This window comes from Lynx rufus, unplaced genomic scaffold (genome assembly GCF_022079265.1).
Source record: "Lynx rufus isolate CCGP_SWC_20201006 ecotype Redwood Valley unplaced genomic scaffold, mLynRuf1.p SCAF_29, whole genome shotgun sequence".
NCBI lineage: Eukaryota > Metazoa > Chordata > Mammalia > Carnivora > Felidae > Lynx > Lynx rufus.
Genome location: NW_025814844.1, coordinates 3,768,904 through 3,795,552, shown reverse-complemented (window position 1 = coordinate 3,795,552; position 26,649 = coordinate 3,768,904). Strand labels below are relative to the sequence as shown.

Genomic DNA, 26,649 nt, shown 5'->3' with positions numbered 1-26,649 from the left:
CTCCTAATGACAGATCCACTCTGCAACTGCAGGCCAGGTCCCAGAGGAAGCAGAGAGATCAGCTTTGCTAAAAGGGAGACAGCCTGCGTCTGGCCATGATCCCAGCCTGCTCACATGGTGGCCCCACCTGCTGTCCCTGGGCGGTCAGTGGCCACACCCACATCCCTGAGCAGAGGCTGCGGTAAGGCAGGGCAACCAGGCTGCACTGTCTAACGCCAGGACAGACCGATTTGGCTAGAGGATTGTGGGAACAGTCATCATAACCGAGCATTAAGTATTGTACTTTGGGTAAAAATGAATGTCTCTGAAGCACCAAGCAAGCCGTACAAATAAGTAGAGGTTATATTTTGTACAGAATTGCCCAGTTCCCACTGTGAAAATTAAAAGACAATCTCTCCTGCATTATCCCCCAAAATGCATTTCCTCTAAGTCCTAATAATAAGTGATTATGTAGCCATGGAAACAGCTATTTTGGGAGAAAGCAAATCAGAGAAAATTGGATCTTTAGAACAGGTTTATAAAATCAGACTTCGCTTAATGTAGCTTGAAACTCTGTTGCTCAGTGCAGGTCCCAGTGCTTTGTACTGATTGTTTACATGATAAGCACCTCTGGGAGTGCATCCATTTGAATAATGGGTTTTAGAATACTCTCAGAGAGAATATTCCAGAAAAAAAGGAAAGAATTGCAAGAAAGGTACAGTGATTTTCTGCTATGCCCCCGTCTGCCTCTGGCCATCTCTCAGGAGTCTTGGGGACCACATTGACCACATTGACCACATTTACTCTCTAGGACTGATTTTGTTCTCATGGCTCCCAAGTCCCCAGATTTAAGCTTTCAGGACAATCAGGAAATTATTAGCAAACATGAAGTCTCAGCTGCAAAGCTGTTTTTTTTTTTAATTTTTTTTCAACGTTTATTTATTTTTGGGACAGAGAGAGACAGAGCATGAACGGGGGAGGGGCAGAGAGAGAGGGAGACACAGAATCGGAGACAGGCTCCAGGCTCTGAGCCATCAGCCCAGAGCCTGACGCGGGGCTCGAACTCACGGACCGCGAGATTGTAACCTGGCTGAAGTCGGACGCTTAACCGACTGCGCCACCCAGGCGCCCCAAAGCTGTTTTTTTGAGGTCATCTTCAAGTCAACGAAACTGTAATTTAAAATGTCCATGTTACTACACCCTGTTGAATCCATTGAATATATAATCAACCAACTGGGTGCACCTACACATTGTCCTTAACACTCACGTTGATCTTTATTTCTAGCCAAATGTATTGTCAGATTCATTTTCTTGATCTGCAGAATTGGACGCGTTCCTTTTATGGGCAGTACAGTCCATTTCTTGTGGGTATGAAGCATGGCATCAGTGGCAGGACAAAGTAGATGGACCAAATACCCCAGAGTCAGTCGGTCAGCCCCTGGTTGTTTCCATTTTATTCTGTGCCCGTTTGGAAACCCTGCCCTGAGAAGGAATTTTTAAGAGGGCTTGCTTAACACCAGGGCTTCTGTGTGAGTAGGAAGCCTGCACTTCTTCTCCTGTGTCTCCTTCTCACACTCACCTGATACACACGCACGACACTGCTCACAGCAGATGTGTGGGGTGTTTTCCCACACCAAGTGATTCCCCACGACACCAGCTGGGTGTCCTACAATTTAACTCAGTGCAGATGCTGTCTACCCCGAGACCGCGTCAGATCCCACAGGTTGCGGGCTCAGTCCCACGAGGCTGCCCCCGACTTCAGACGCCAGTCTCAAGCGATAGGTCTCCAGGTTATCTATAGCTTCTGCTCTACTACTGACGACTCACAGAACTCAAGGTCACTTACTTACATTTACTGGTTAATTAAAGGAAGTGATAAAGGATATACATGGACAGCCACACGAGGAGATGCACAGGGCGAGGTCTGGGAGGGTCTCGAGCACAGGAGCTTCTGTCGCCATAGAATTGGGATGTGTCACCCTCCCGGTACATGCATGTGTTCACCAACCTCTCCAGACCTTGTACTTTGGGATTTTTATGGAGGCTTCACCATGTAGGCATGAACTGTCCTTAACTTTAGCCCTTCTTCCCTTCCTGGAGGATGGGGTAGGCAGGAGCTGAAGCCAAGCTTCTAGTCATGGTTTGGTCCTTCTGCTGACCAGCCCCATCAGGGAGCCCACCCAGAGTCGCCTCATTGAAACAAAAGACACTCCTATCACACGGGAAGGTACAAGGGATTTAGGAGCGCAGTGTTAAGAACAGGGGCCCATGACCAAATATTAGAATGGAAAATGCTCCCAGTGCTCTTATCACTTAGGAATTGACAAGAGTTTCAAAAGCTCTGTGCCAGGTATCAGGATCAGAGATCCTGGCTATCTCACATGTGTAAACAAATGTTTCAAATCTTTCAGGAAAACTACTCCCTTGAGTGGAGGATCCTAGTTGGTTCCCCTGCATCATCTCATTGAATCTTCAGGCTTCTTATAAAGAGAGGATGCTGAGATGGGGCTCCAAGTCCTGTCCCTTCCAGCACGTCACAGTGGTTTCTGGTGTTTCCCATTCAGTAGATATTGTTAGATTCATTTTGAAGCTGTGAAGACCAAGCCTTCGAACTATATATGATAAAAAAAAAAAAGTGTTATAATAATGTTTTTCCTGCCTTAGCTGTATGTCCCCAGTTATTTCTAGAAATAGGACTTTTGTCAAACAGTGTTCTGTGAGGGGTGCCAGTAGTGAAGAGGGGGTCAGCAGCAATGAGGAGCCTCGCAACACCCTTAACCTCTCTCCCGTGCTCCTTTGCAGTGGCTCAGTGAGTGCCAAGAAACACTCCCGGGGCCCACTTTAAAGACTAAGGCCAGGGGCGCCTGGGTGGCTCAGTCGGTTAAGCGTCCGACTTCAGCTTAGGTCACGATCTCGCGGTCTGTGAGTTCGAGCCCCGCGTCAGGCTCTGGGCTGATGGCTCAGAGCCTGGAGCCTGCTTCCGATTCTGTGTCTCCCTCTCTCTCTGCCCCTCCCCCATTCATGCTCTGTCTGTCTCTGTCTCAAAAATAAATAAACATTAAAAAAAAATTTTTTTTTTTTAAATAAAGACTAAGGCCAGCTTCCAAAGCTGTAACAGCAGGACCAAAGGCAACTTGCATCAAATACCAACTCCAAGTGGCATTTTATTAGAATAACTGTATCAAACCAAAGTGGTATTTTTTTTTTTAACGTTTATTTATTTTTGAGACAGAGACAGAGCATGAACAGGGGAGGAGCAGAGAGAGAGGGAGACACAGAATCTGAAACGGGCTCCAGGCTCCAAGCTGTCAGCACAGAGCCCGACGCGGGGCTCGAACTCACGGACCGTGAGATCATGACCTGAGCCGAAGTCGGACACTTAACAGACCGAGCCACCCAGGCGCCCCACCAAAGTGGTATTTTATTAGAGTGAAAGTTATTTTAGATGTTCACCTTGATAACACTTACTTATCCTAAGATCTATGTGGCCATTTTGATAAAAACGAAATTGAAACTCAGTGCACATAGATGACCGTTGAATCTTTCACGAGGGCTCAACATCCAGTTTCTTCCTGCTGGGGGCAGGGTGTTTGGAAACGCTCTGGTTTATGCAGATGAGTAATAACAAATAGTAGCAAAAATAAGGGTTTTTTTTTTTTTTTGCTGTGTAATCACAAGAAACATTTTAAGTTAAATTATGCTGCATGTGAAAAGGAGAAGAGCAAGAAATTCTCTTCCAAATTGAATTCCTAATAGCCCACTCACACTTCTAAAAAGTGTCTGATAGACACTTAAGTTCTTAGATCTTTAAATTTTTTAATGCACAGATACAGTCTTTAAGACAGAAATCTATTCTGTGCCACATTTTCACCTGTGACAGTTGCCGTGTGATGAGAGCCCGGGCTCCCCTGTGGGCTGGACCTCTCTGCAGCAGGGAGCTGCCTCGTCTGTGCCTCACGGGGACCTACCTTCATGGTTACACTGCTGGACAGGTGCTGTGCCGTCTACACAACGGCCAGTGCACTGCCACAGCCCCTCTCCCAGCACAGCAGCACATCTGCAAGAAGTTGAAAATGTGTGCAGAATACTTGGTGAGGGATGGGGCCACACAGGTGTTCACATGTATCAAAACTCAGCAAATGTGCACTCAAGATTTGTGTTTCTTTCAACCTAAATTTTACATCCACAGAAAAAAATTGTGAATAAATGCTGATCTGTAGACAAAAATCTGCATGCTGAAGTATTTAGGAGGAAGCGAACTGATGTCTGCAATTTCTTTGAAATGTATCAAAAATAAGAGATAGATCATTTTTTAAGTATGGTAAAATGGTAATCGCAAAATCTAGATGGTGGGTACTCAAGCATCCACTATGAAATTATTTCAGGTTGTATGTTTGAAACGTTTCATAGTGAAATGTAGGGGGAGGAAAATACATGTGTACAGATGTGATCAGAAAACATAGAAAAAAATAAATTACATAGCAACACAGGTTAACACATCAGTGATACTGCATAAGTATAACATGCCACATGAGACATTTGCCTGTAAGAGGTTTTTATTGCAATTCTCTTAAGTATTTGATGAATTCTTTGAAATATTTCCAAGGAACCCAAGGACCTCAGATTGAAAACCACCAAATACAAGAATTAACAAAGTGTACAGCTTCAGAAAGACTTAGAGGTATGTCTTGTATTTCTAACCTTCAAAAGGTAGCTACAAAACAGCTCATAGTTATAGAAATTTACCACGTGGAGCACTATTCTGTGCACGTTTCGTAAGTTAACAAATTAATCCTCGTACTTATCCAAAGAGGAGGAAACAAAATCACCTAAGTTTACACAGGACTCTATCATGCCAGATTATTACTTGATTTATCCAGTATTTCAAATCTTAAACCTAAAGATGTAATGGGGTGCCTGGGTGGTTCAGTTGATTAAGCGTCTGACTTCGGCTCAGGTCATGATCTCGGCGTCTGTGAGTTCGAGCCCCTCGTTGGGGGCTCTGTGCTGACAGCTTGGAGCCTGGAGCCTGTTTCAGATTCTGTGTCTCCTTCTCTCTCTGCCCCTCCACGACTCACACTCTGTCTCTCAAAAGTAAATAAACCTTAAAAAAAAAAAAAAAACCCAAACCTAAAGATCTGAGAGATTATTTCTTAAAAGTTCAAGTTCACACGTGTGTGCCAGACGTGGCCAGATGGTAAATTGTAAAAGTGATGAGGCCTGGCTCTAAGCTTATAAATAAGTGGATTTTCACAAGGGCACCCATTTTCTCAGATTCTGAAGCCACTCTCATTTACCTTCCATTTCCATCCAATTCCTATCATGAGTATGGTTTGCAAATGAAAGCCAGGATAGTTTTTTTATAGAGGTCCTGGGGGTTCAAGAAAGGGAAAGACAACTCACCGAAGGGGGTACATATTTGTAAATCATGTATCTTATAAAGGACTTGGATCCAGAACATAGAAATAACTCCTACAGTTCAATAATAAATACAGAAATAACTTTAACATTAACACTTTTATCAATTTTAGAAAGAGCAAAGGAGCAGAATAGACATTTCCCCAATAAGATATGTAAATGGCCAATAAACTCATGAGAAGACGCTTGGTAGCATTAGCCATTGAGAAATGCAAAGTAAAACCACCTCACAGCCACTGGGATGGCTATAATAGAAAAGCCAAATAAAAAACAAACGTTGGCAAGCATGTGGAGAAATTGGAACACTCACATATTGCTGGTAGAAATATAAAATGGTAGGACTGCTTCCAAAAGCAGTCTGGCAGTTCCACAAAAAGTGAATCAGAGTTACCATATGACCCATCAGTTCCCCTCCCAGATACATATTCAAGAGAACTGAAAACACATCCATACTAAAACTTCAAGACAAATACTCATAACAGCATTATTCGTAAGAGCCAGAAAGTGGAAACAACCCAAATACCCATCAATTGATGAATGGGTAAACATTATGAATGGGTCTATCCATACAATGGATGATTAGCTAGCTATAAAAAGGAATGAAGCACTGATCCAAGCTGCAACCTCGGCGAACCTTGAAAACACGATGCTAAGTGAAGGAAGGAAGACACAAAAGGCCACATGCTGTATGATTCCATTTATAGGAAATGCCCAGAATAGACCTCTAGAGACAGAAAGTAGATTAGGGTTGCATAGCGTTGAGGGAGGGTGAGGGGACCGATGAGGAGTGACTGCCTAATGGGTACAAGGTTTCCCTTTGGAGTGATGAAAATGTCCTAAAAATAATCATGGAGATGGTTACACAACTCTGAATATGTGAAACACATTGAATTGTGCATTTCAAATGCACTTTATATTCAGATCCTTTGTTGCAACTAGCTTGTTAGATCTTAACTTGGACTCCTGAGTAAAATTCATTTGGAGACTGCTGATAATTTGAATTTCCTAATTTCAGGGCCTTTCTATTTAATTCCAAGGCAAGGGGGAGAGACTCCATCAAAAGTAGTGAACAATTGCTCTATAGAACTTCATATTCCTTTCCCTATACAGTGAATTCCGGCATATCTGTGTGTTTGAATTGAGTGTGGTCACAGTAATTACGCTGTGGATAGTTTTCAGTATAAGACTCCAACATTTCACATTTTGCATATTCTTACTTTTAAAATCCGTTTAAGAGAGGAAAGAGAGGAAAAAATGAAAAAGCAAAGCTATGGATTCAAAATATGATTCTCATGCTGAAAATATGTCTTAACTTCTCTAAAAAATAATCATCATGGAAATTGGCAGGTAATTTTACATAAAGTTACTTCTGTGACATTTTGAGTTACTCCTCTCCATGCAGGGCCTGATACAGTAACATCTCATTAAATGTTTGTTGAATGAGTAAGAAACCTAACCACGTTTTAATTTTTTTTATTTTTTATTTTTTATTTTTTTAATATATGAAATTTATTGCCAAATTGGTTTCCATACAACACCCAGTGCTCATCCCCAAAGATGCCCTCTTCAATGCCCATCTCCCACCCCCCATCAACCCTCAGTTTGTTCTCAGTTTTTAAGAGTCTCTTATGCTTTGGCTCTCTCTCCCACTCTAACCTCTTTATAACCACGTTTTTAAAGTCTTCCTTGTGGATGGTTCGTGTGCCAGTTCGACTGCTCACATGGAATTATTGCATACATGCCACTGTGCCTGGAGCCACCCCTGCCTCATAGCAGGTGTTCAGAAAATAGTTGTTAAACGAATGGACTTTTATAACTTTCCTTTCTCTGTGTTCTGTACCATTCATAGCCTGCCATTCTCAGGTATACAGAATTGATTTTCCTGTAAAGCTCGGGTAAAGGCACGCTATCTGTTCATGACAGCATTATTCAACATAGCCAGAAAGTGGAAACAACACAAATGTCTGTCATGTGAATGGAGAAACAAAGTGTGGTCTGTACATACGATGAACTATTACTCAGCCCTTAAAAGCATGAAATATTCATAGCTACTACCTCGTGGCCTCCTTTAGGGCAGACGTGTTCACTGTCTCAGAGAAAACTGTATATATCATGGCAGAACGTTGTAGAACTACTTCCCTCCGCCCAGTAAACAACAAGAATGTGTTCACAGTATCAAGAAATTTAGTTAAAGCCTTTAAATTGGATTTAGCCAGTAAGGAAGCTGCCCTTTGACAATTTCACATTAAAGAAAGCCCTCAAAACAGGAAGAAAGGAGGGGCGCCTGGGTGGCGCAGTCGGTTAAGCGTCCGACTTCAGCTAGGTCACGATCTCGCGGTCTGTGAGTTCGAGCCCCGCGTCAGGCTCTGGGCTGATGGCTCAGAGCCTGGAGCCTGTTTCCGATTCTGTGTCTCCTTCTCTCTCTGCCCCTCCCCCGTTCATGCTCTGTCTCTCTCTGTCCCAAAAATAAATAAACGTTAAAAAAAAATTTAAAAAAAAAAAAACAGGAAGAAAGGAAAAAGCCTTCCTTGAGATAGTGCATGGTGTCAGTGGTTAGAATTACATATCTTCTTTTACACCAGACCACATCGATCACATAATAATTAGAATGCATGATATCAATGAAAAGCTACCTTTCAAATCCAAGTTTATTCTATTATTATATTAGATTGAGGAAATCTAAGCACAAAGAGAATTTCCATTTGCTCACTAGCAGTTTTATTCATATAACAACAATTAAGTGGACAGTACGCCATTGTTTCTTAATCTATTTTATATTACTATGAATCTGGAATTAATATTTTGCATTAATGTGAATGTTCTGCATCATTTCTGGGAAGAAGAAATGAAAGAGTCTTCGTACCAAGCTACCTGAGGCAGGTGGTAACTGCTAAGAAAGAAATTACTTTGCTATACTTTGCCAAGATCCATGCAGGGACTAAATATATCTTCTTCTAAAATCTACGAGACTTAATAGGTCATTTGTGAAAAAAATTTTATTATCCTGCATTGAACATGTTAAAAACGTCTCAGATCTCTTTTCAGGTAAGAAACTCAGCGTCAGGTAAATGTAGATTGGAAGGGCCAATCCCATTTCTTCCTCTGACAAATGGTGTGGTCTGAACAAATCAGCATATACTTGGTCTCTGAAAATAGAGAGCCCACGGGGTACCCCTTCTCAGAAGGCTCGCCTCGTCCAGAAGTCCCTACTGCTCCTTTCTCTACCCTTCTTCAACCACATGCTTCCAGTTAGATTCTAAAGGTCAGCTTCCTTGCAAGGACCTGGGGCAGATAGTGGGACCCGCCAGGATGGTACCGTCACAGACACACCATTGTCAGCTGCTGCAGAAAGGAAACCCTAGGATGCTTCCAGTGATCAGGAACCATGTTGAATGCAATTTGTCTTGGTGTCCTTATTCTATTTCCTGTAAATGACTTGGAGGAATTCACAAAGTTTCACACTGTAGCGTAAGTTGCAATTCAGTTAGCTTTGAAAATTCTCCTTTAACCCCTAAACTACTCATAAAAATACATTTTCCTTTTCCTGCAGTATGCTAAGATTTACTATTAGGTCTTATTTTCCAGATGTTAATCTTGGCTGGGACTTATTATATTTAGGACATGGTTAATCATGTCCTGAGGCAGTCTGGTAGTTCCTGGAAAAGAAACCACCACATGTTGAACTTATCTTAGTGGAAAAGCTCAGCCAGCACCTTGGTGCCCCAGTTGTGCAGAACCTTCCACGAGAAGAAACACCGGGGGAAATAACTACCTCTGCTTTATGGAACATTAATACATGCATCGCGTTTGCTGATTACTTGTCTCCCATCCCTGAGCCATGAACTCACTAAATATTTTTGGGCACGAGCTGGAAGATTCTAGCCCAGCCCCATTGAAGATTATAGAACAAGAATGCATATCCATTATATTTTAGTTGAGGTATCTGGCACTTGATGGCTTAGTTCAAAACCATTTTAAAGTTAACACTTACAAGATATGTATCTATCTTTGGCTTACTTTAATTAAGCCACCAGTGTTCACTGTCTCAGAGAAAAATGAATCCTGTAATAGTACGTTGTAGTAGTATAGAAGCAACAAGAAATATTCTGCCTCGCCGTAGGGCTTTATACAATGTAAACAGAGGGTTAAAAAATAAATTATTTCTAGTAGGACTCCCTGAATTAAGTTATATTTGGTTTCTTTTCTTTATTTTGTTTTTGTTTTTGTTTTAGAGAAAGAGGAGCAGGGAAGCAGCAGAGAGAGAGAATCTCCTGCAGGTTTCACATTCAGCACAGAATCCGACTCAGGGCTCAGTCTCACAACCCTGAGACCATGACTTGAGTGGAAATCAAGAATTGGATGCTTAACCAACTGAGCCACCCAAGCGCCCCTGTATTTGGTTTCTAATATGGTTTTGCTTAACTAAAGATACCAGCTTAAACTACCGTCTTTATGTTCTGGCTCAAAAGCTGAATTGCAGCTTTTCCTTGACCAAAAGGAATTCCCAGGCTCAGCCTTGCAGGGGCACTAATGGCCAATGACTCCTTCCTTTTTGTATATTGTAGGGGTTAAACCAGAATTGAAAAGACTTCAAATGGTTCTCAGAATATGCGATTCCTTAGAACTAGTACTCTCTATTCTGTGGACGTGAATATTTTAAGTCACTTGACTTAAGTTTCATTTAACTGTGAGATGATGTGACTTGAAAGCTGTGTCACATGGCAGATCAGATCCAGCATTGATGAGGGATACGGGTGCGTCAACAGCGCATACTGGTTCCCGGAAGCAGCAGTAAAGACCCACCCCCACCCCCACCACCTCCCCCTACTCAGTCCAAAATAGCCCTGGGGAAGCTCTCAGCTTCTGATGATCTGTTTACATTATACACACAGGGTGCACCAACAGGAAGACAAGAGAAGGTTTTAGTGTGCAACAAAATTCGCTGTCTTGTGTGCACATTAACGATTTTTTAACTCGCAGGTTGTAAGCTTAATGCTCAAGTTTTTTTTAAAGTGATGTGAGAACAGCCACTTCCTGCAGAGTGGCCCCGCACGAAGCCTGGGCAGGCCAGTGTGGCCCCCCTGCCCATTTGCCCTAGATCTGTAGCTGTGAAATTGCTTTCCATCCGACACTGGGTCTGCAGGACGACCTACCAGTGTCCCATTAGACAGCCAGGCAGTACTAGATATTACCGTGTGTTTCTATGCAGGGAAATAAGTTTTTCTTAAAAAGAAAAAAAAAAGCATAATAAAGATTTCTGGTGAAAGGGGGAACGGTGATTGGAAAGAGGAATATATTGCTTGTTTCACAGACAGAAAATATTTCAGGTCTTTGTTTTCCTTCCGTAGTTTAGTTTCTACTCATATTCTTGTCTCCCTCTGAGGCAGGAACCCCATCGAAGGAGTAGGTTTTCTTTCTACAGAACATTCTGTAAACGGAGGAGTAACACAGAAATAGACACAGACTGCCTTCTCTGTTTTCGCTGAATCTACTCCACATGTGCCCTGTGAGATCTGCAAACGTCCATCACAAATTGCTGGGAAAAGGACAATTTAGATAATACACGTTTTTCTCTTAGTAAATTGTACAGTGAATCTGTACAGACTGTTTCAGGATTTTTTTTTTAATGAAATTAAGCAGCCTATACCATTTTGGTCTGATTCTTTCACTCAAATTAAGGTTTTAAGATTTATTCATATGTTGAGTATGGTGATAGCTATTTATTTTCACTACTATATAGTATTCGATTATAAAAATACACCACAATTTATTTTTCTGTTCTGTTCATGGACAATTGGGTTGTTTCCAGGTTTGGGCTATGACGAATAATGATGCTGTGAACATTTTGTTCTGAAATCTCGTATACAGGTACAAGAGTTTCTCTAGGGTGGATAATCAGATAAGGAATTGGTGCTTATAGGGGATGCATATTTTAACTTTACTAGATAATGCTATTTTTCCCAAGGAGATTATATCCACTGACATTCCCAGGGAGAGTCTTCATTGCTTTATATCTTTGCCAGAACACGCTATTTCGAGACTTTGCCTGAATTATTCTGAGGGATTTTTTTTTTTTTAATTTAGTGGTTTGGAACAGTCCTTCCTGGTGCCAAGACCTGATGCAGACCTTGTTACCCACTGTTACGATCATAATTTCTCCCTTTCCAGTTTTATAAATGAAGAAATGAGGCCCAGCAAGGAGAGCTGATAGCGCTGCCCAGGACAGAAAAAAAGAGCCCCAGGCCCCTTGCTCAGTCAGGACCACACTGCACGCCTCTCCCTCTGCTTTCCCATTGCTTCCTTTGCTGAGAAGATCCAAAATCATCTTAAAATAAGACTGAACTAAAAAGAGTGTAGAGTTATGCTTTAACAAAACCCAAGCAGAAAAATTAATATTTAGAGATTACTTAAAAAAAAAAAAAACTGCCACTGATTTTTTTCTAAATCTAGATCTTTCTTTATTGCAAAGAGGACTGGGAAGGAATCTGGAGCCTCCCACCCAGTTCTCTGAACATCTAGGACAAGGTGATCATTGCTCCACTCGACACCAAAAGAAATCCTGGACTATCCTTAGAAAGCCAGGAGTATCTAGATTTAATTTCCAGCCTGTCATCACACAGGTAAGTTATTCAGTATAGAGAGGAAACATGAGCACCCCCTCGTCAGTACAGTTGGTAGATCCCAAATTAGACCATCAGGACATAGGGAATTCGGGTACTCCTAAGAGTGTTAACTCCCTGCACCACCGTCGGGACTAATAATCTAGGCGTTACCAGCCTGTATGCACAGCAATGCAGAAGTCCACTCAAATGCAACTCTCCTGTTTCTAACTCTTCCTTGTACTCATTTTAAAACGTTGACATCACGTTAACATAGTTTGAGGTACCATGACTTTGCAATTTCCCAAGGTGTGAGGAGTCTCGGAGTTTTCAATTATAGCCGTGTTCCAAAATTAAAAGGTGATAGAAACAATTATATATATAATATATACAGTAATACGGTATATGTAATGTAGCCCTTAAAGTGGTCACCAAGAAGATATATATCCAATGCCATGTTCTTTGAATGCATTCATACATTCAACAGGAATGTATTAAGCATCTGTGTGTCCCAGAGGTTGACTGGTACCAGGTCAAGAAACAAAATGTCACCATGGGAAAATCGGAAAGGACACACTGCTACTGAGATAATCACAGATACATACATAGGTACAATTGTGGGAAGTGAAGAGGAACTCTAAAAGAGAATTCAAGGCATAACGTTTCAACCCCCCTGGAAAACTACCTGTGAGAAGTAGGATTTTAACACGCACAATAAAATTATTTTCCATATGTATTTAGTTCCTTCTTTTATTTTGGAATGTCTTTAGATTTAGCAAATGATTCTTTTCCAATGAACTCAAGCCGTAGGACCCGCTTAAATATCTCAAGTTTAGCCATTGGTATTGGTTCAAAGGAAGAAAGAAACAGAATAGGCCGTATGAACCAAATTAAAACATTTTTCTTCCCCATATTATGGTAAAAATAATTAGCTGGCTTGACTCACAGTTTTCTAGAGATATCTGTACTCTAATCAAAATTTTCTTAGAGTCCCTAAGAAGAAAGTTTCTACTTTGGATCTGGGTGTTATAAGGTACTGCAGAAGCTTTGACTAGTCCCACGATCGTACACTGTTTACAGAGGGTCCAGGACTTCCGATGTTGCGACTCAGGACTTTTCAACTTTACAATGATGTGAAAACAATACACGTTCGGTAGAAACCATACTTGGAATTTGGATCTTCTCCCAGGTTAGCGATGTGCAGTAAAGCTCCTCGCAGTGACACAGCTCCCAGACAGCCACATGATCACAAGGATAATACCCTTGCAGCCATTCTGCAGCCATTGTGTATGTCTCTTTCAGTAGAGCATTCGGTCAATTACATGAGATACTCAATACTTGATTATAAAATAGGTTTTGCGTTAGATGATTTGGCCCAAATACAGGCTAATGAAGGTATTCTGAGCACGTTTAAGGCAGGCTTGACTAAGGTATGATGTTCAATACATTAGGTGTATTGGGGCACCTGGGTGGCTCGGTCGGTTGAGTGTTCGACTTTGGCTCAGGCCATGATCTCACAGTTCATGGGTTCAAGCCCCATGTCGGGCTTTGTGCTGACAATGCAGAGTCTGCTTCAGATTCTGTCTGTCTGTCTCTCTCTCTCTCTCTCTCTCTCAAATAAATAAACACTTAAAAAATTTAAATAGGGTAGATGTATTAAATGCATTTTTTTCAACTTAGGGTATTTTCAACTTATGATGGGTTTATTGGGATATAGCACATCGTAAATCAAGGAAGGTCTGTATTCTTTCTTTACACCATGAATTGAGTCCAGAAGATTCCCATGTGCAGTCAGAATTGCCATAGGACAAAGGTTCCTTGATAATCTTACATAAACTCAAAATAATCTCCCCTTTCCTAGATACACAAAAAGAAAGCATGCTAGTCTGAAACAGACCCTGAAGGCTTACACCCTCAATGGAATGGAAAGAATGGAAAACTTAGCAATAGAATGTAGATAGATGTAGAGAAGGGAGTCATCAGGATGATTCCTAAGAATCTGGCTCGAGCAAGTAACTGGGTGAACAGAGGTGCCATTTCATAGGTAGGATGAGCAGGTTTTCGGGAGAAGGACTGAGAGTTCAGTCAATTGGAGGAGTTGCCAAACAGTCTGGCACCCCAAATTCTCCAGTGTCAGGAGACAGTTGGGGATACTGGAGCTCAGAAAGAGACTTGCTCTAGAAATGCACAAGTGAGTGTTAGCTATAGATCATACTGAACACAATGGGGATGGCTGGGGTATTGATAGAGGAGAGAAGAGGATGAGGCCTAAGGACTGCTGCTACCCAGCTCAGGGGGAGGAAGGGCATTGGCCAAAGGTGAAGTTGGCCCCTCCTTGTTCCTGCTGTCTGAAAATATGGCTTCTGGAACCCTACCCCATGCTCTAGACTGACCGGCCCAGAGAGGAGACTTGCCATCAGTCAGTGACAGTAGCTTCAAGGGGCGTTAATTGCTTTTAGCAACCTTAACTTAGGTCACATCAACCTTAGAGTCCATGCAACTCCTCAGTCTTCTCAAAAGAACAGCTAAGTCACCTTATTCTTTTAAGCCAAAGATGATCAGTCTATTATTCTTATTAACTGCTTGGAGTCCTCCTTATTATACTGGTCTCATTATATCCATGGAATCTTCTTACTTTTTTTTTTAAGTTTATTTATTTATTTTGAGTGGGTGGAGGGGCAGAGAGCAAGGAAGAGAGAGAATCCCAAACAGGCTCCACAACGTCAGCACAGACCCTGACTTTGGGCTCTAACTCACTAACTGTGAGATCCTGACCTGAGCCGAAACCAAGAGTCGGTCACTTAACGGGCTAGCCACCCAGGTGCTCCCACGGAATCTTACTTCTAACACGAAGCAGATGTGTGGTCACAGGCCAGTTGCCTAGCTCTCTGTACTTCAGTTTCCTAACCAGTACATCGGAGACGTTAGTAGCATCTACCCCAGAGGGTTTGTGAAGGTGAGATGAGCTAATTCATGTGAAGTGCTTGGAACAATGCTTGGCACACCAGTACTTAATAAATGTTTGTTGTCCTCATCCTCCTCATCTATCAGAGTTTCTCATGATTATGCTCCAAACCCTCTCACCTGATTAGAATTTGTCATTGGGCAAACTAAAGAACATGTCAAGGAACCATTTGGCTAACTGAAAGGAACCCAAAAGAAAGGGAGGGTGAGTGGGGGTGGGGGTGAGCAGAGAAGGAGACGTAGGTCCTCTACCCCCACTTCAAACAGATTTCCTTTTATTTGCTTTTTTCTGTTGTTTCTAGAAGTGTCCCATGTGAAGAAAGAGTTCTGCTTTGGGGAAAAAAAGTAATCTTGGCTAAGCTGCTAAGTAGGATAATGTTCTAGCTCCTCTCAACCACAATTCAATTCAGCAAAGTCTTACTGGACTCAGTGCCTATTTTGTGAAGAGAGCTTGCTGGGTTCCTTAGGGGGAAAGGAATAAAACTGTTCTCTACCTCCATGTGGTTGATAATACAGTAGTGCCCTGAACCCACAGACCCAGTACCAGGAGTTATGCCCTGTGTGCTAAGGCAGAGGTCCAGAGTACAGAGGCAGCACAGAGGAGAGGGATCCTGGAAGGCTTCATGGAGGAGGGGGCTTTTAAGAAATGTCAGGATCTTGGGGCGCCTGGGTGGCGCAGTCGGTTAAGCGTCCGACTTCAGCCAGGTCACGATCTTGCGGTCCGTGAGTTCGAGCCCCGCGTCGGGCTCTGGGCTGATGGCTCGGAGCCTGGAGCCTGTTTCCGATTCTGTGTCTCCCTCTCTCTGCCCCTCCCCCGTTCATGCTCTGTCTCTCTCTGTCCCAAAAATAAATAAACGTTGAAAAAAAAAAGAAAAAAAAAAAAAGAAAAAAAAAAAAAAAGAAATGTCAGGATCTCAATAGGCAGAGGTATGTGGGGTGGAAGCTCAGGCAACAGGGACAATGTACACAGAGGGAGGAGCGTGCCTCATTCTCCACACTGATCAAGTGACACAAATGATCATAGACTTCCATGCTTAAGTCGGGTTTGACTGGCACAGAGAGGAAGGAAAGAAAAAGAAGGTGGGGACCCAGTATGCCTCACAGAGAAGTTCAGCCTTTTTGCCCAGATTTTGGAGCACATGAGTGATCTAATCAGACCTGTGGTTTAAGAAGATGCATGTGACACGCGCACCCCCTTACTTTGTGGTGCAAGACGGTTTGCAAGTTACCACAGGAAACCGAACGGGATGGTATGACTCTGGATTAAAATTCTCTCTGAACAGAACTAGCTCTCGCTCTTCATTTTCAACCTAGCTCATTAGGGCAGGTTGGGCCTTCTTGTATTTTGTTATTGCTGTACCTGAGGAATCTTTCTAAAACAAAAAAAAAAAGCTACAGCACACATTGCCGCCATTGCAAAGCCTGAGTTTTTTAAGGGTATAATACCAAGTGACAGTTTTGATGTATGCCAGTGGGTGTCGGTCCCAATACTTCACCATCCTCTGCTTGCATAATTTAAAATGACAATGTAGCCTGTCAAACTTAAATGTGAGTGAAGTTCCTTGGATATTTATAAAACGTCAAATAGATAGAATTGTGTCAGCAAAAGATGGATGACAGTTGCTGGCAAAGCACCTATAAGCTGAACTTAAAGCTACCGTATGAATATGGTGGTCCACGGTTCTGAAGGTATTTTCACCCATTGCAGTAAAAGGATATCACAATATTCCCTTCCAAATTGTAGTCAGAAATTGAGAAGCAAGTCGGGGATGCAGGTTTGTTTTGTTTTGTTAACGAATTAATGAACCACGGCTCAGGTTCCCCTGAGGAAGTGGAAGTTACCCGGGCAAATAAAGAAAGCGCTGGTCTGCAGACCTGGCTGACGGTTTTTAGCCCCCTGACCAGACACCTGAAGCCCTACCAAGTTGGACCTCGGAGATTTTTTTACGGGGAGTTCGAGACACAGCCTGCCTGCGTCGGTAGATTAATTCCCAAGTGTGCATATACACTCATTTTTGTCAATTTACTAATGCTTGAATGTTTGTAAAACGGAGCGTAGAAAACAAGCGCCCTGGTCGGCACCGGCAGCGTCCACCCGTATGCGTCCGTCCGCGTCTGCGTGGTGCGGTCCGAGCCCCGCCTCAGAGGGCGTCCCCCGGCCCCCTGGGTCCCGCAGGCTCCGCCCCCGCCCCACCCCAAGCGCCGTCCGTCCCGCAGGCCCCGCCCCGGCGCCGGGCTCTGACGTCACCGTCTGCGCCGCGCGCCGTAGAAACAGGAAGTGGGACCAAAACAAAGGAGCGGCGGCCGGGAGCGGACCTGCCTCTTTCTCCCTCTTCCGCGCTCATATTGGCCCTGGCCACAGACCCCTAGGAACCGTCCGACTATGTCCAACATGGAGAAACACCTGTTCAACCTAAAGTTCGCCGCCAAAGAACTCAGCAGGAGTGCCAAAAAATGCGACAAGGAGGAAAAGGCCGAAAAGGCCAAGATTAAAAAGGCCATTCAGAAGGGCAACATGGAAGTGGCGAGGATACACGCCGAAAATGCCATTCGCCAGAAGAACCAAGCGGTGAATTTCTTGAGAATGAGTGCGCGGGTCGATGCGGTGGCTGCCAGAGTCCAGACGGCGGTGACGATGGGCAAGGTGACCAAGTCGATGGCCGGTGTGGTTAAGTCGATGGATGCGACGTTGAAGACTATGAATCTGGAGAAGATCTCTGCTTTGATGGACAAATTTGAGCACCAGTTTGAGACGCTGGACGTCCAGACGCAGCAAATGGAAGACACGATGAGCAGCACGACAACGCTGACCACTCCCCAGAACCAAGTGGATATGCTGCTCCAGGAAATGGCAGACGAGGCCGGCCTAGACCTCAACATGGAGCTGCCGCAGGGGCAGACCGGCTCTGTGGGCACGAGCGTGGCCTCCGCCGAGCAGGATGAACTGTCCCAGAGACTGGCCCGCCTGCGGGATCAGGTGTGACGACAGAACCCACTCTGAGGTTTCCTGGCCGTAGCCACCTTCTGAAATGCTCTGTATATTAATGAGATACTATACACTAGAAACTCTGAACATGCCAGAATGCTGAAATGCTCTCTACTTAAGATGCTTCTACCTTTGGGTTTACAGTGCTCTCCAGATACACTAAGAAATTCCAGGCTCCCTCCATCTTAACTGGATTTTAAAGTTCCGTATAGCTTGTGATGATGTGTATTTTTATAGCTCCCTTTTAACAGAACTAGTTAATTTGGTGTGTATGAATCTTTCTCAAAAATTTGGTCCAAACTCTTGTTCGGTGTATTCAGTTTTCTGCCTGAATTTTCAAAATTGGGGATCTTTTTTTAAATTTAGTGTAATTGGTAATATCTAGAGTTGACAGGTGGTGCATAAAAATTAAGAGGAGAAGGATTACTTAGATTGATTACAGGGCTATCAACACCTCATTCAACTTCATGGACCGTGCTATTTCCGTGGGGTTTGGGGGGTCTTTTGTTTTGTTTTGTTTTGTTTTGTTTTTTTTGCCATCGCCTCCAGACTTCTGTTGATCTGTTCACATAATTTATACTGAAATTATGGTGGGACATTGTGCATAATATTTTCTTACTGTTTATGTTCTATAAATTTTTCATGTGGTAGTTACGTTTTTACAACTGGAAAAAGGCCACATAATTTCATTTATTATAAGGAAAAATTGTTTGCTCATTTATATTTTTATTTACTAAAGACTTTGTCAAAAGACAAGGTTTAACGTGACAGTTTCAAATGAACGTCTTGAACACACTTCTAGTTATTTTCCTATCTCAACACTTTAATTAGCCTTGTTATAAAGTATGTTAATTAGCATGGCAGTCATATTACTCTAACATTGCCAAAGAACTGTTGATTGGTTTAAGAGAACTCCGGGGTGGTGTGTTTGTAGGTTTTCTTTTGATTTTAATAACCAAAAATAGACATCAAATTAGAACTGCATTTTAGGTTCTAATTACTTGCATTTATTATTTTCTTTTAGAGGAACAACTTGTTGAAAAGCCTTGGAAGTAAGTTGGAATGTTTTATTTAGCCATGCAAATAACTTAAGTATATGTGCAGCCAGCTGGAAGTCTGGGAAGGAGGAAAGATGGAGAATTTGACAGTAGACTTGACCCTCTAAGGCTAGAGCCCATCTGTGCTGCCTTTCATCTTTCTAGAACAGCAGTGTGTGTTTTCTGGCTGCAAAGTAAAGCATGTAACCACCACTTTCTCAAAGCCTCTGAACGTGGAGAACAGCAACTTGCTTTTATTTTGGCAAGTGTATTAATCCAAGTTAAATACTTGGGGATATTTGAAATTTCCCCTTTCCTTCACTGGTAGATTTCTCCATAAGAGAATTCCAGTGTTCCAAAAAAATAGTTATAGGGACTCTTTCAAGCCCCTTGAAAGATTCATGGCCAAACAGTCACCATTACGTTTTCCAGTATGAATGGGTGTATTAAAGAAAAAAAAAAAAAAAAAACAGGTAAATGCAGATGAGGACTGACCCTCATTTTTAAGTGTCTTTACATTTGGATGTTCCGAAGTCTTCCGTAAGGGATACCTGTCGATTGATTATCTGTCCCTGCCTCTTCTTTCTAGAACTCTTCCCTTTTGGGGTCTCTTCTTATCCACATGGTTGCACAGAGGCAGCTATGTGAGCATAGCATGAGTCATAACCGCCTCTTTAGACTGGGAAAAATAATTACAACTTAAAATATAGCTAGTGTTGAATCCTTTGGTAAATTAAAGACCCTTTTATAGTGCAAATACTCCCAACAAAATTAATATATTTTGTGAGATTAAACAATGCTTGTATATGCTTGAACTTTCTTAAAATATGTTCATTTCAAACTATATGAATGTACATTTTTATGAACCATAAATATTTTCAAAAGCATACCAGGCCCATGAATTATTTCCTCACTTTTGCAGCTGATGAAATGCTGAAATGTAAGCCACAGAAGTTTGTCAAATAAATCATTTTAAACTGCATGTTATTGCATGTGAGTGTACATCCTATTTAAGAAAACTATATAAGAAAAAAGAATTCAGAGGAAGATTTGGTTCAGAAAGCATGGTATTCTTCCACACTCTCCCTTACCACCTTAATTTCTGTTTTGTTAGCATGGAATTTTCATGTATATTTCTAGAAACTCTAGTTATTACTTCTTTACTGTAATAGTTTCTTCATGGCAGCAAGAATTGTTCCTTGTATTGAAACTTGCTGGACTAATGATAGATCTATTTTATAAAAGGCTTCCGCTCAGACATCCCACAGAAATAGTTAATCTTCCATGCAGGTACTAGTAAAATTTTTACTCCTTTTTATTTTCTGCCTTCAAATGTACAGTTTCTAACATGGATTTATAATATACTTTTAGTTTATTTTATGAACGATTTAGCTTCCTTCATTTCAGATGATACGTGTGCAATTTAGAACTCTTACTAAAGCTGTTTCTTCCAGAAATGTTAACGAATATGTGCCTTTCAGGTGGAGGCATGCTATGAGTCTTGTACACTGGGTGCCTACCCTGCTGTCCTTGATTTGGAAAAGAGCCACCTAAAATAAGCACCCATCTGATAACCTTACTAACAGAACGTAGTCTCGGGTCAGCCAGACAGACCTCACATCATAAAGCAGAAGGGAGGAACCTTGTGTCTTAGATGCCTCCTCTGTAACACACACAACATCTTCTAGGAGCCATTTCTGTAGCCAAAAATCCAAAGCTCAACAGCTTCTGTAATACTGGCAAAAAGCTCCAAGCCAGTGGACATTTCAATGAACTGAGGAACAGGCACTGGTCATCATAGCAAATCATAGCAGAATGCCTGCCTGGTTTACCTAGGTTTGTTTTTCTACAACTAGATGGTAAGGCAGTGTCTGTCTTGGTCACAATTACTGGGCCTGGTGTGGTACCCAGCTGAGCTGGCTCCTGGTAGTGTCCCTGGTGTGAACGCATGCTCCCTTGGGGTTCTCAGCTGTGATCCTGCCTAGAGTTCTCTAATGACAACGTACACAATGGGTAAAGAGGGTGCAGGGGGCACTCGGCCAGAGCCCTGTTATGTCTCCTCAGAAGCACCGTGTATCCTTTTCTTTCAGCACGTTTCTTCAAATTGAAATGTTTGTTCCTACTGTTTGAGGTTTATACATGCTCCCTCCCTCCTGAATAGTAGCAGGACAAACAATTCAGCAGTGTTTATTCAGAGTGACTGAATACAGTAAAAGATTTAGACTAAAGTATATCAGATGTCGACTAGATAGATCTGGGGCTTCTTTCTAGGGAAAAGACACGCTTCTGCCTTAAACAGTACTCCATATATTTAGGTAGGTGAAGCATACACACAGAGAGAAAAATGGAGACGAGTGTATACAAATGTTAAAAAGTCATCAAAATGAACACTAAGTGCACTTGACACACATGTGTTTTATACTTCAACTTTTAAAAAGGAAGTTAAGTGGGGCACCTGGGTGGCTCAGTCGACTGAGCATCCAACTTCGGCTCAGGTCATGATCTCGCAGTTCCTAAGTTGGAGCTCCGCATTGGGCTCTGTGCTGACAGCTACAGGTTTTGTTTATCTGTCTCTCTCTGCCCCTCCCCTGCTCAATCTGTCTCTTTCCCTCTTTCTCAAAAAATGAATAAACATTTAAAAAAAAGGGAATAAGTTACACTATAAAGCAGTAGCCCATACTAATCAAATCATACACATTGAGTACACAGAGAATGGGATCACGATGTCCGTTGTGGTTAGAGTTGGCTTCTTGCAAGAGGTAGGGTTGAATCTGGGGCTTCAAAGAAAATAAAGTGGGAATTACACAAAGGTCTGAGAGGCCCAGAACCACACGGGGATTTGAAAGGAGTGGAGGGTTCGTTGGCATCAAAAACAAGGAAGAGATTGGACAGATTGCGAAGGGCTTGGAGGCTGGAATGGAAATGTGGACTTTACCCCGAGGAAAGGAGCAGGAGTGTGAGTCATCAGATACTGTATTGTCCTGCTGACACGAGATGAAGCCTAGAGCAGGAAGGCAGTAAAAACAGAGGAAAAGATGCGTGCACAGGGGTCACTGAGGCACCGGGGATGCTGTGGGTCAGAACCACCTAGGGATGTGGCTCAGCTGGAAATCCCGATTCCGAAGGTTGGCACGTGCTGCCGGTCTGAGGATCGCATTCTGGGCAGCGTAGGTCTTCACCTGCTGCACGTCAGAACTGCCTGGTGCTTTGTCACTGTGGAGGTCATATTTTTCTCCTCCAACGGTATCTGTATGTCTTGCACATTAGCATCATGAAGTAAACTTCACTAACGCTGAGAAAAGTTTCTCACTGACCTTTGCCAGAATTCCAGCTTGCCACTTGTTCACAAACGAAACAATTTGTAATACATTTTAATTAAATATAGTTGGTGCTTCTTCTCAGATCTCATTGTTTAAAGGTGTTTAAACAACAGTTTTCATCTTTTCATACTCCCTTGTCCTGCTTCATGATCAACGCCTTGGTCATAAGAACTCTGTGACTTTTGAGTTATAGTGGGGTGGCAGACAGCAGCTGAGAAATAGACCATGAGCTGCTGTTTTGTGCCAGTATCCAGCAGAAGAGGGGATGGAAATGGAAAGCATGAAAATGTTTCTCCAAGCACGAATATCCTGAGCTGTAGCTGGAAATAATGGGGGGAAAAAATCAAAATAAATTGCTTTCTAACTACTTTTTTACAGCATGCATATCACTATGGTGACTTTTTATAATTCTAGTTTGGTATTGTCTTGCAACTGAATCCAGTGTGAGTGACTGGTCTCCAAGGTTGAGTCTTAACTCTGGTTAATTTTTCCATGTAAGAGGCAGAGGCATATTTAAGAAGATAGTTTTAGTAACCCTTTAAAATGTAGTCATGTGAAATTCTGTGTATGATTTAGAAGACCCTTTTAAAACTCAGCTTTCTATAGATATTATCTTAGGAGCTCTGATTTGAAGTACTTCTAACAGCATGCTGGAAAAAATACAGTGATTGAATCAAAGATTAAGGCAAAAGGCTGGCAGAAATCCACAGTATAGATTCTTCTGTCATTCCTTTATGCCTTAGAGGGTCTTTCAAAGAACTGGGGGGATGCATTTACATTCAGGGGGGAATTTTCACGTTTTGTTTTCATTGCACAGATTTGAAATGCATGAACTCACAATACCGTTCAGCGTCAGTAACAATTGAGAAGATACTCTTGGAAATGTTCGGATGCCTCTCAGGTCTCACTTAGATCATTAAGTACCAGAGCCAGGTGGAACTTTGAATATCTGCCCTGGAAATTAGGGATGGGAAAGAACTCGACATCTTTTGCCTTTGTCATTGGCACCTCAGAACCACTTATTTTTAATAGCGTTCGGTATGGTACTCCCACCTCTTCCTTTGGAAGACAGTCTTTAATCACATCTATCAAGAACTTTTGATGTATTTTTTTAACCACATTTCATTGTTTCTACTTATACTAGTTATTACCATCTGAATTAATTCACCCACCTACCTCCACCCTCTTGCATCCTGTTTGAAATTGGTTGCTTCCTAAACTCTAACTATACCCAAAGGCTCCATATTTAGGTTAATTTTCTAGCCCCTTTCATCCGAGATGATTGGTTTTTGTATCACACGTTCAGTTTTATGTGTCTCCTGCTGGGAGGATAGACCATTTCTGAATCGAATTACTGTAGCCCACGCAGTGTGGGGGGAGCACCCATCTCCCAACCGGACCGCCTGGTCGGCTGGGCTACAGACCAGAGCCCCCTTTCCAGGAGCAGAAACCTGTCTCACTCTGACTCCATCAGAGTCTTTCCGCCCCTTTTCCACTAGATGGTCAGGAACTGGGTGGGTACTTCTGAGACGCTCTCCACCATACCAAATTCAAGGGCAGCAAGGACTGAGCCAAACTGCACTGTGGCTCTCAAACCAGACCTCAAGCAAGCTAGGCCCCTCCCTGGGGCTCCTGTGTTTTCCCAGCTCCCAGGCAGGCCCTCCTGCCCCACCTGCAGAATTGTTTGTGCCCTGTCCGAACTCCTGCTCAGGGACCAGCTCTACCCACCGGCCAGTTCACCCATGTTCTGGAAGGCACACAGCAACACCTACCAGGGCTCGCAGTGCCCGCTCCAGAGAGGCCGCAGGCAGATCCGGGTCCCTTTGGCTTCTCAGCAGCCCTGCTGCCTAGCCACAGTTCTGCAGATGACTCACGACCGCTGCCGTGACAGGCAGTGCAGTCATGAAGGGCCCCCAAAATGTCACCCCAGCACCAGGCCACATCTCGGGCCACTGGGGGCTATCTGTAGCTCTCCAGGAGGGAGGAGATAACAATAGCCAAGGGAATTGAGTAGCCTTAATGTGCCTTCAGCCTTCCTCTTGCCAGGCTGGAAGCATCTTACGGGCCTGCCATTCAGGCGGGTGGGGGGGAGCATGTGGAGATGGGGAGGTGACAGCATCCCGCACTGTGCAAAATGCCCACAAGCATCAGAGCATTAGAGGAAGGCCCAGTAATGGAACCCAAACCATCCCGCTTGGACAGACCAGGAAGTCGGCCATGTCCCCCCTAGTCTGGGGCACATTCACTCTCCCCAGGGCTGGAGCCTCACCCACAGCCAGGAGACCAGGGGCCACTCAGTCCCCTCCCTCACTTGTATGTCCTTCCTCCCTTTGAAGCCTCCGCTGCCCCCTCTCTGTCCAGAAGCAGTCCTTACTCGCCAGGTAACCAGTCCCCAGGTCTTCCTGTGTCTTAAAAATCTCCACAGTGTCCATTATGGGCTGGGCCTCTCAGCCACCTGCTCAGTTACGTCTTCTAGCTGCGGGAGGAGGAGCGGAGCAGACATTGATTCCCCGAACAAAGATTTAGGGGCCAGGCCTGCGCTAGGTGCTGGGGATACCTGGGCCAGCGAGACAAAGACCTGCCCTGGGGGTCTCGTGTTTTGGAGGAAGAGATAGATAATAAACATAAACAAATAAATGTGACTCGTGTCAGGCCGTGGTAAGTGCCACGTGGAAGAATAAAGCAAGGTTGGCGAGGAGATGGACAGGGTGGCCTCTCTGTGGGGAGAGAGAGCAAGTGCCCACGTCTCCTTCCACGTACACATACAGTGCGATTTCCTTCCTCTCCTTTCCTTTCATTTACTTCTCCCTCCCTCTGTGAGTCCCTCCAGGTGAACACACCAGGTTAAACCTGCTGATGTGTGCGCGCTCGCACATTACTTCGATCTTATTAGGAACCCGTGACACTAAAGGAACGTCTCTGACCTCCCGCGTTGTGTTTACGTTGCAACATGGGCTTCTGCTACTAGCGTGGCTTTGAAGGAGGCCCTGTGCCCCTCCCCAATTGCTGAGCGGCCCCTCCCCCCCAACTCTAGGGCGGTGGGCAAAAGGGAAGAGGGAAGGTTAAAAAAAAAAAGAGGTAAAAAAGAAAAGTCAGCCTTGGCCCCTCCATCGGTAATGTTCTGCTGTCTGGGAGGACACATATTCAGGGAAGGAAGGGGGAACTTACCCCAGCTTCTCTGCCTGCCCCTGCCCTCCTGTGCTTGTGTGAGGAGCCCATCCCCTTGGCCCGCAGTCCCGGAGAGAAGCCATCAGAGAACACTACTGAGCCCATGCTGGCTTTCTTTTCAGCTTCCTGGAAAGAATCGACAGTGTCAGTCTGGTGGACTACACACCCACAGACCAGGTAGGTGAAGCGGGAGCCCGCAACCACCTCTTTGAAATTTCTGGGACTAGAGGAAGTGCCAGTTATCACTCACTGATTATTTTAACGTGGATTAAGGAGGAAGGATTCCACAAGATAGCTACTTCTGGCAAATCATTTCCACTGTCCCTGCACGTACACGCAGCGTACCCACCAGAACCTGTGCTGTGCCTCCTGATAGCTCTCTAAAACCTACTAGCTTTCTAAACTGCCAATATCAAAGTAATTTCCCCTGTGGAATAGGAATGTGCCACTCCCGTGCCTCTGGGAGCCGTGAACGGAAAACTGAACCTGTGCTTCACCAGCTTCGTAAACTCTGCCCATTCTGCTTTGGGCCCTGGCCTGGCTCACATATCACAGGCACACTCTCCGGGTGTGACCCAGAGCGTCGTCTTTGGGTTGAGCTGGATAAAAGCGTCCCACTGTACATTCGTAAGTAGAAGAGAGGGACCCTCTGTGCCCCTCGAAACCTTTGGCACTCAGGCATCTGCAGAGACTTGGAGAAAACCCTGAATTGCTCAGCTTAGGAGGCTCCCAGCAGCCTCTAGAGCTAGTGAACGCCAAAGAAGTTAGGGGGCTCCATTCAAACAGCCTCTCCAACACCCCCCCCCAGTGTCCTATGTCCCCTGGAGGGCCTTGGCAGTGGGCCCCTCCTGGCATCTCTCTCCTCTCTGCCTCTCCTGAAGGCCTGAGCTCCTCTCTCACCCCAAAATCCATCTCTCTGTGAGGCTGACCCCAAGAGCTCAAAACTATCCAAATCTTTGTTTTCGAGCCTTTGGTTTCTCACCCAGAAGGTCTGCACCCGGAGCAGGTGGCTTTGCAGGTAAGTGCAGCAAGCAGAGAGCCGTGGGGTCTCCTGTCAGGTGCAGGACAGGCATGGACATACATGCAGAAGTGATAAATTAAAAAACAACAACAATAACAGCAAAACCTACTAAAGGAAATTAAAGCACAGCTGCTAAGTCTCTAAGACAAAACTAATA

At 43.7% G+C, this 26,649-nt stretch overlaps 2 protein-coding genes across 4 annotated transcripts in view; both read left to right on the top strand.

Moving 5' to 3' along the window:
- GNAL (G protein subunit alpha L) overlaps positions 1-26,649 on the top strand; it is a 152,612-nt gene that overhangs the window by 114,385 nt on the left and 11,578 nt on the right. For 2 of the 3 annotated variants that reach the window (XM_047090186.1, XM_047090187.1), the window contains exon 6: positions 25,594-25,648. In XM_047090186.1, coding sequence (XP_046946142.1) covers positions 25,594-25,648 — 55 coding nt within the window. Of the gene's footprint in view, positions 1-25,593; positions 25,649-25,695; positions 26,099-26,649 lie in introns of those variants that run through there. The other variant, XM_047090188.1, reaches the window with a different exon arrangement.
- Positions 17,235-19,965, top strand: CHMP1B (charged multivesicular body protein 1B). The gene has a single exon (XM_047090194.1). The coding sequence runs from the start codon at positions 17,344-17,346 to the stop codon at positions 17,941-17,943; it is 600 nt and encodes a 199-aa protein (XP_046946150.1). The 5' UTR covers positions 17,235-17,343; the 3' UTR covers positions 17,944-19,965.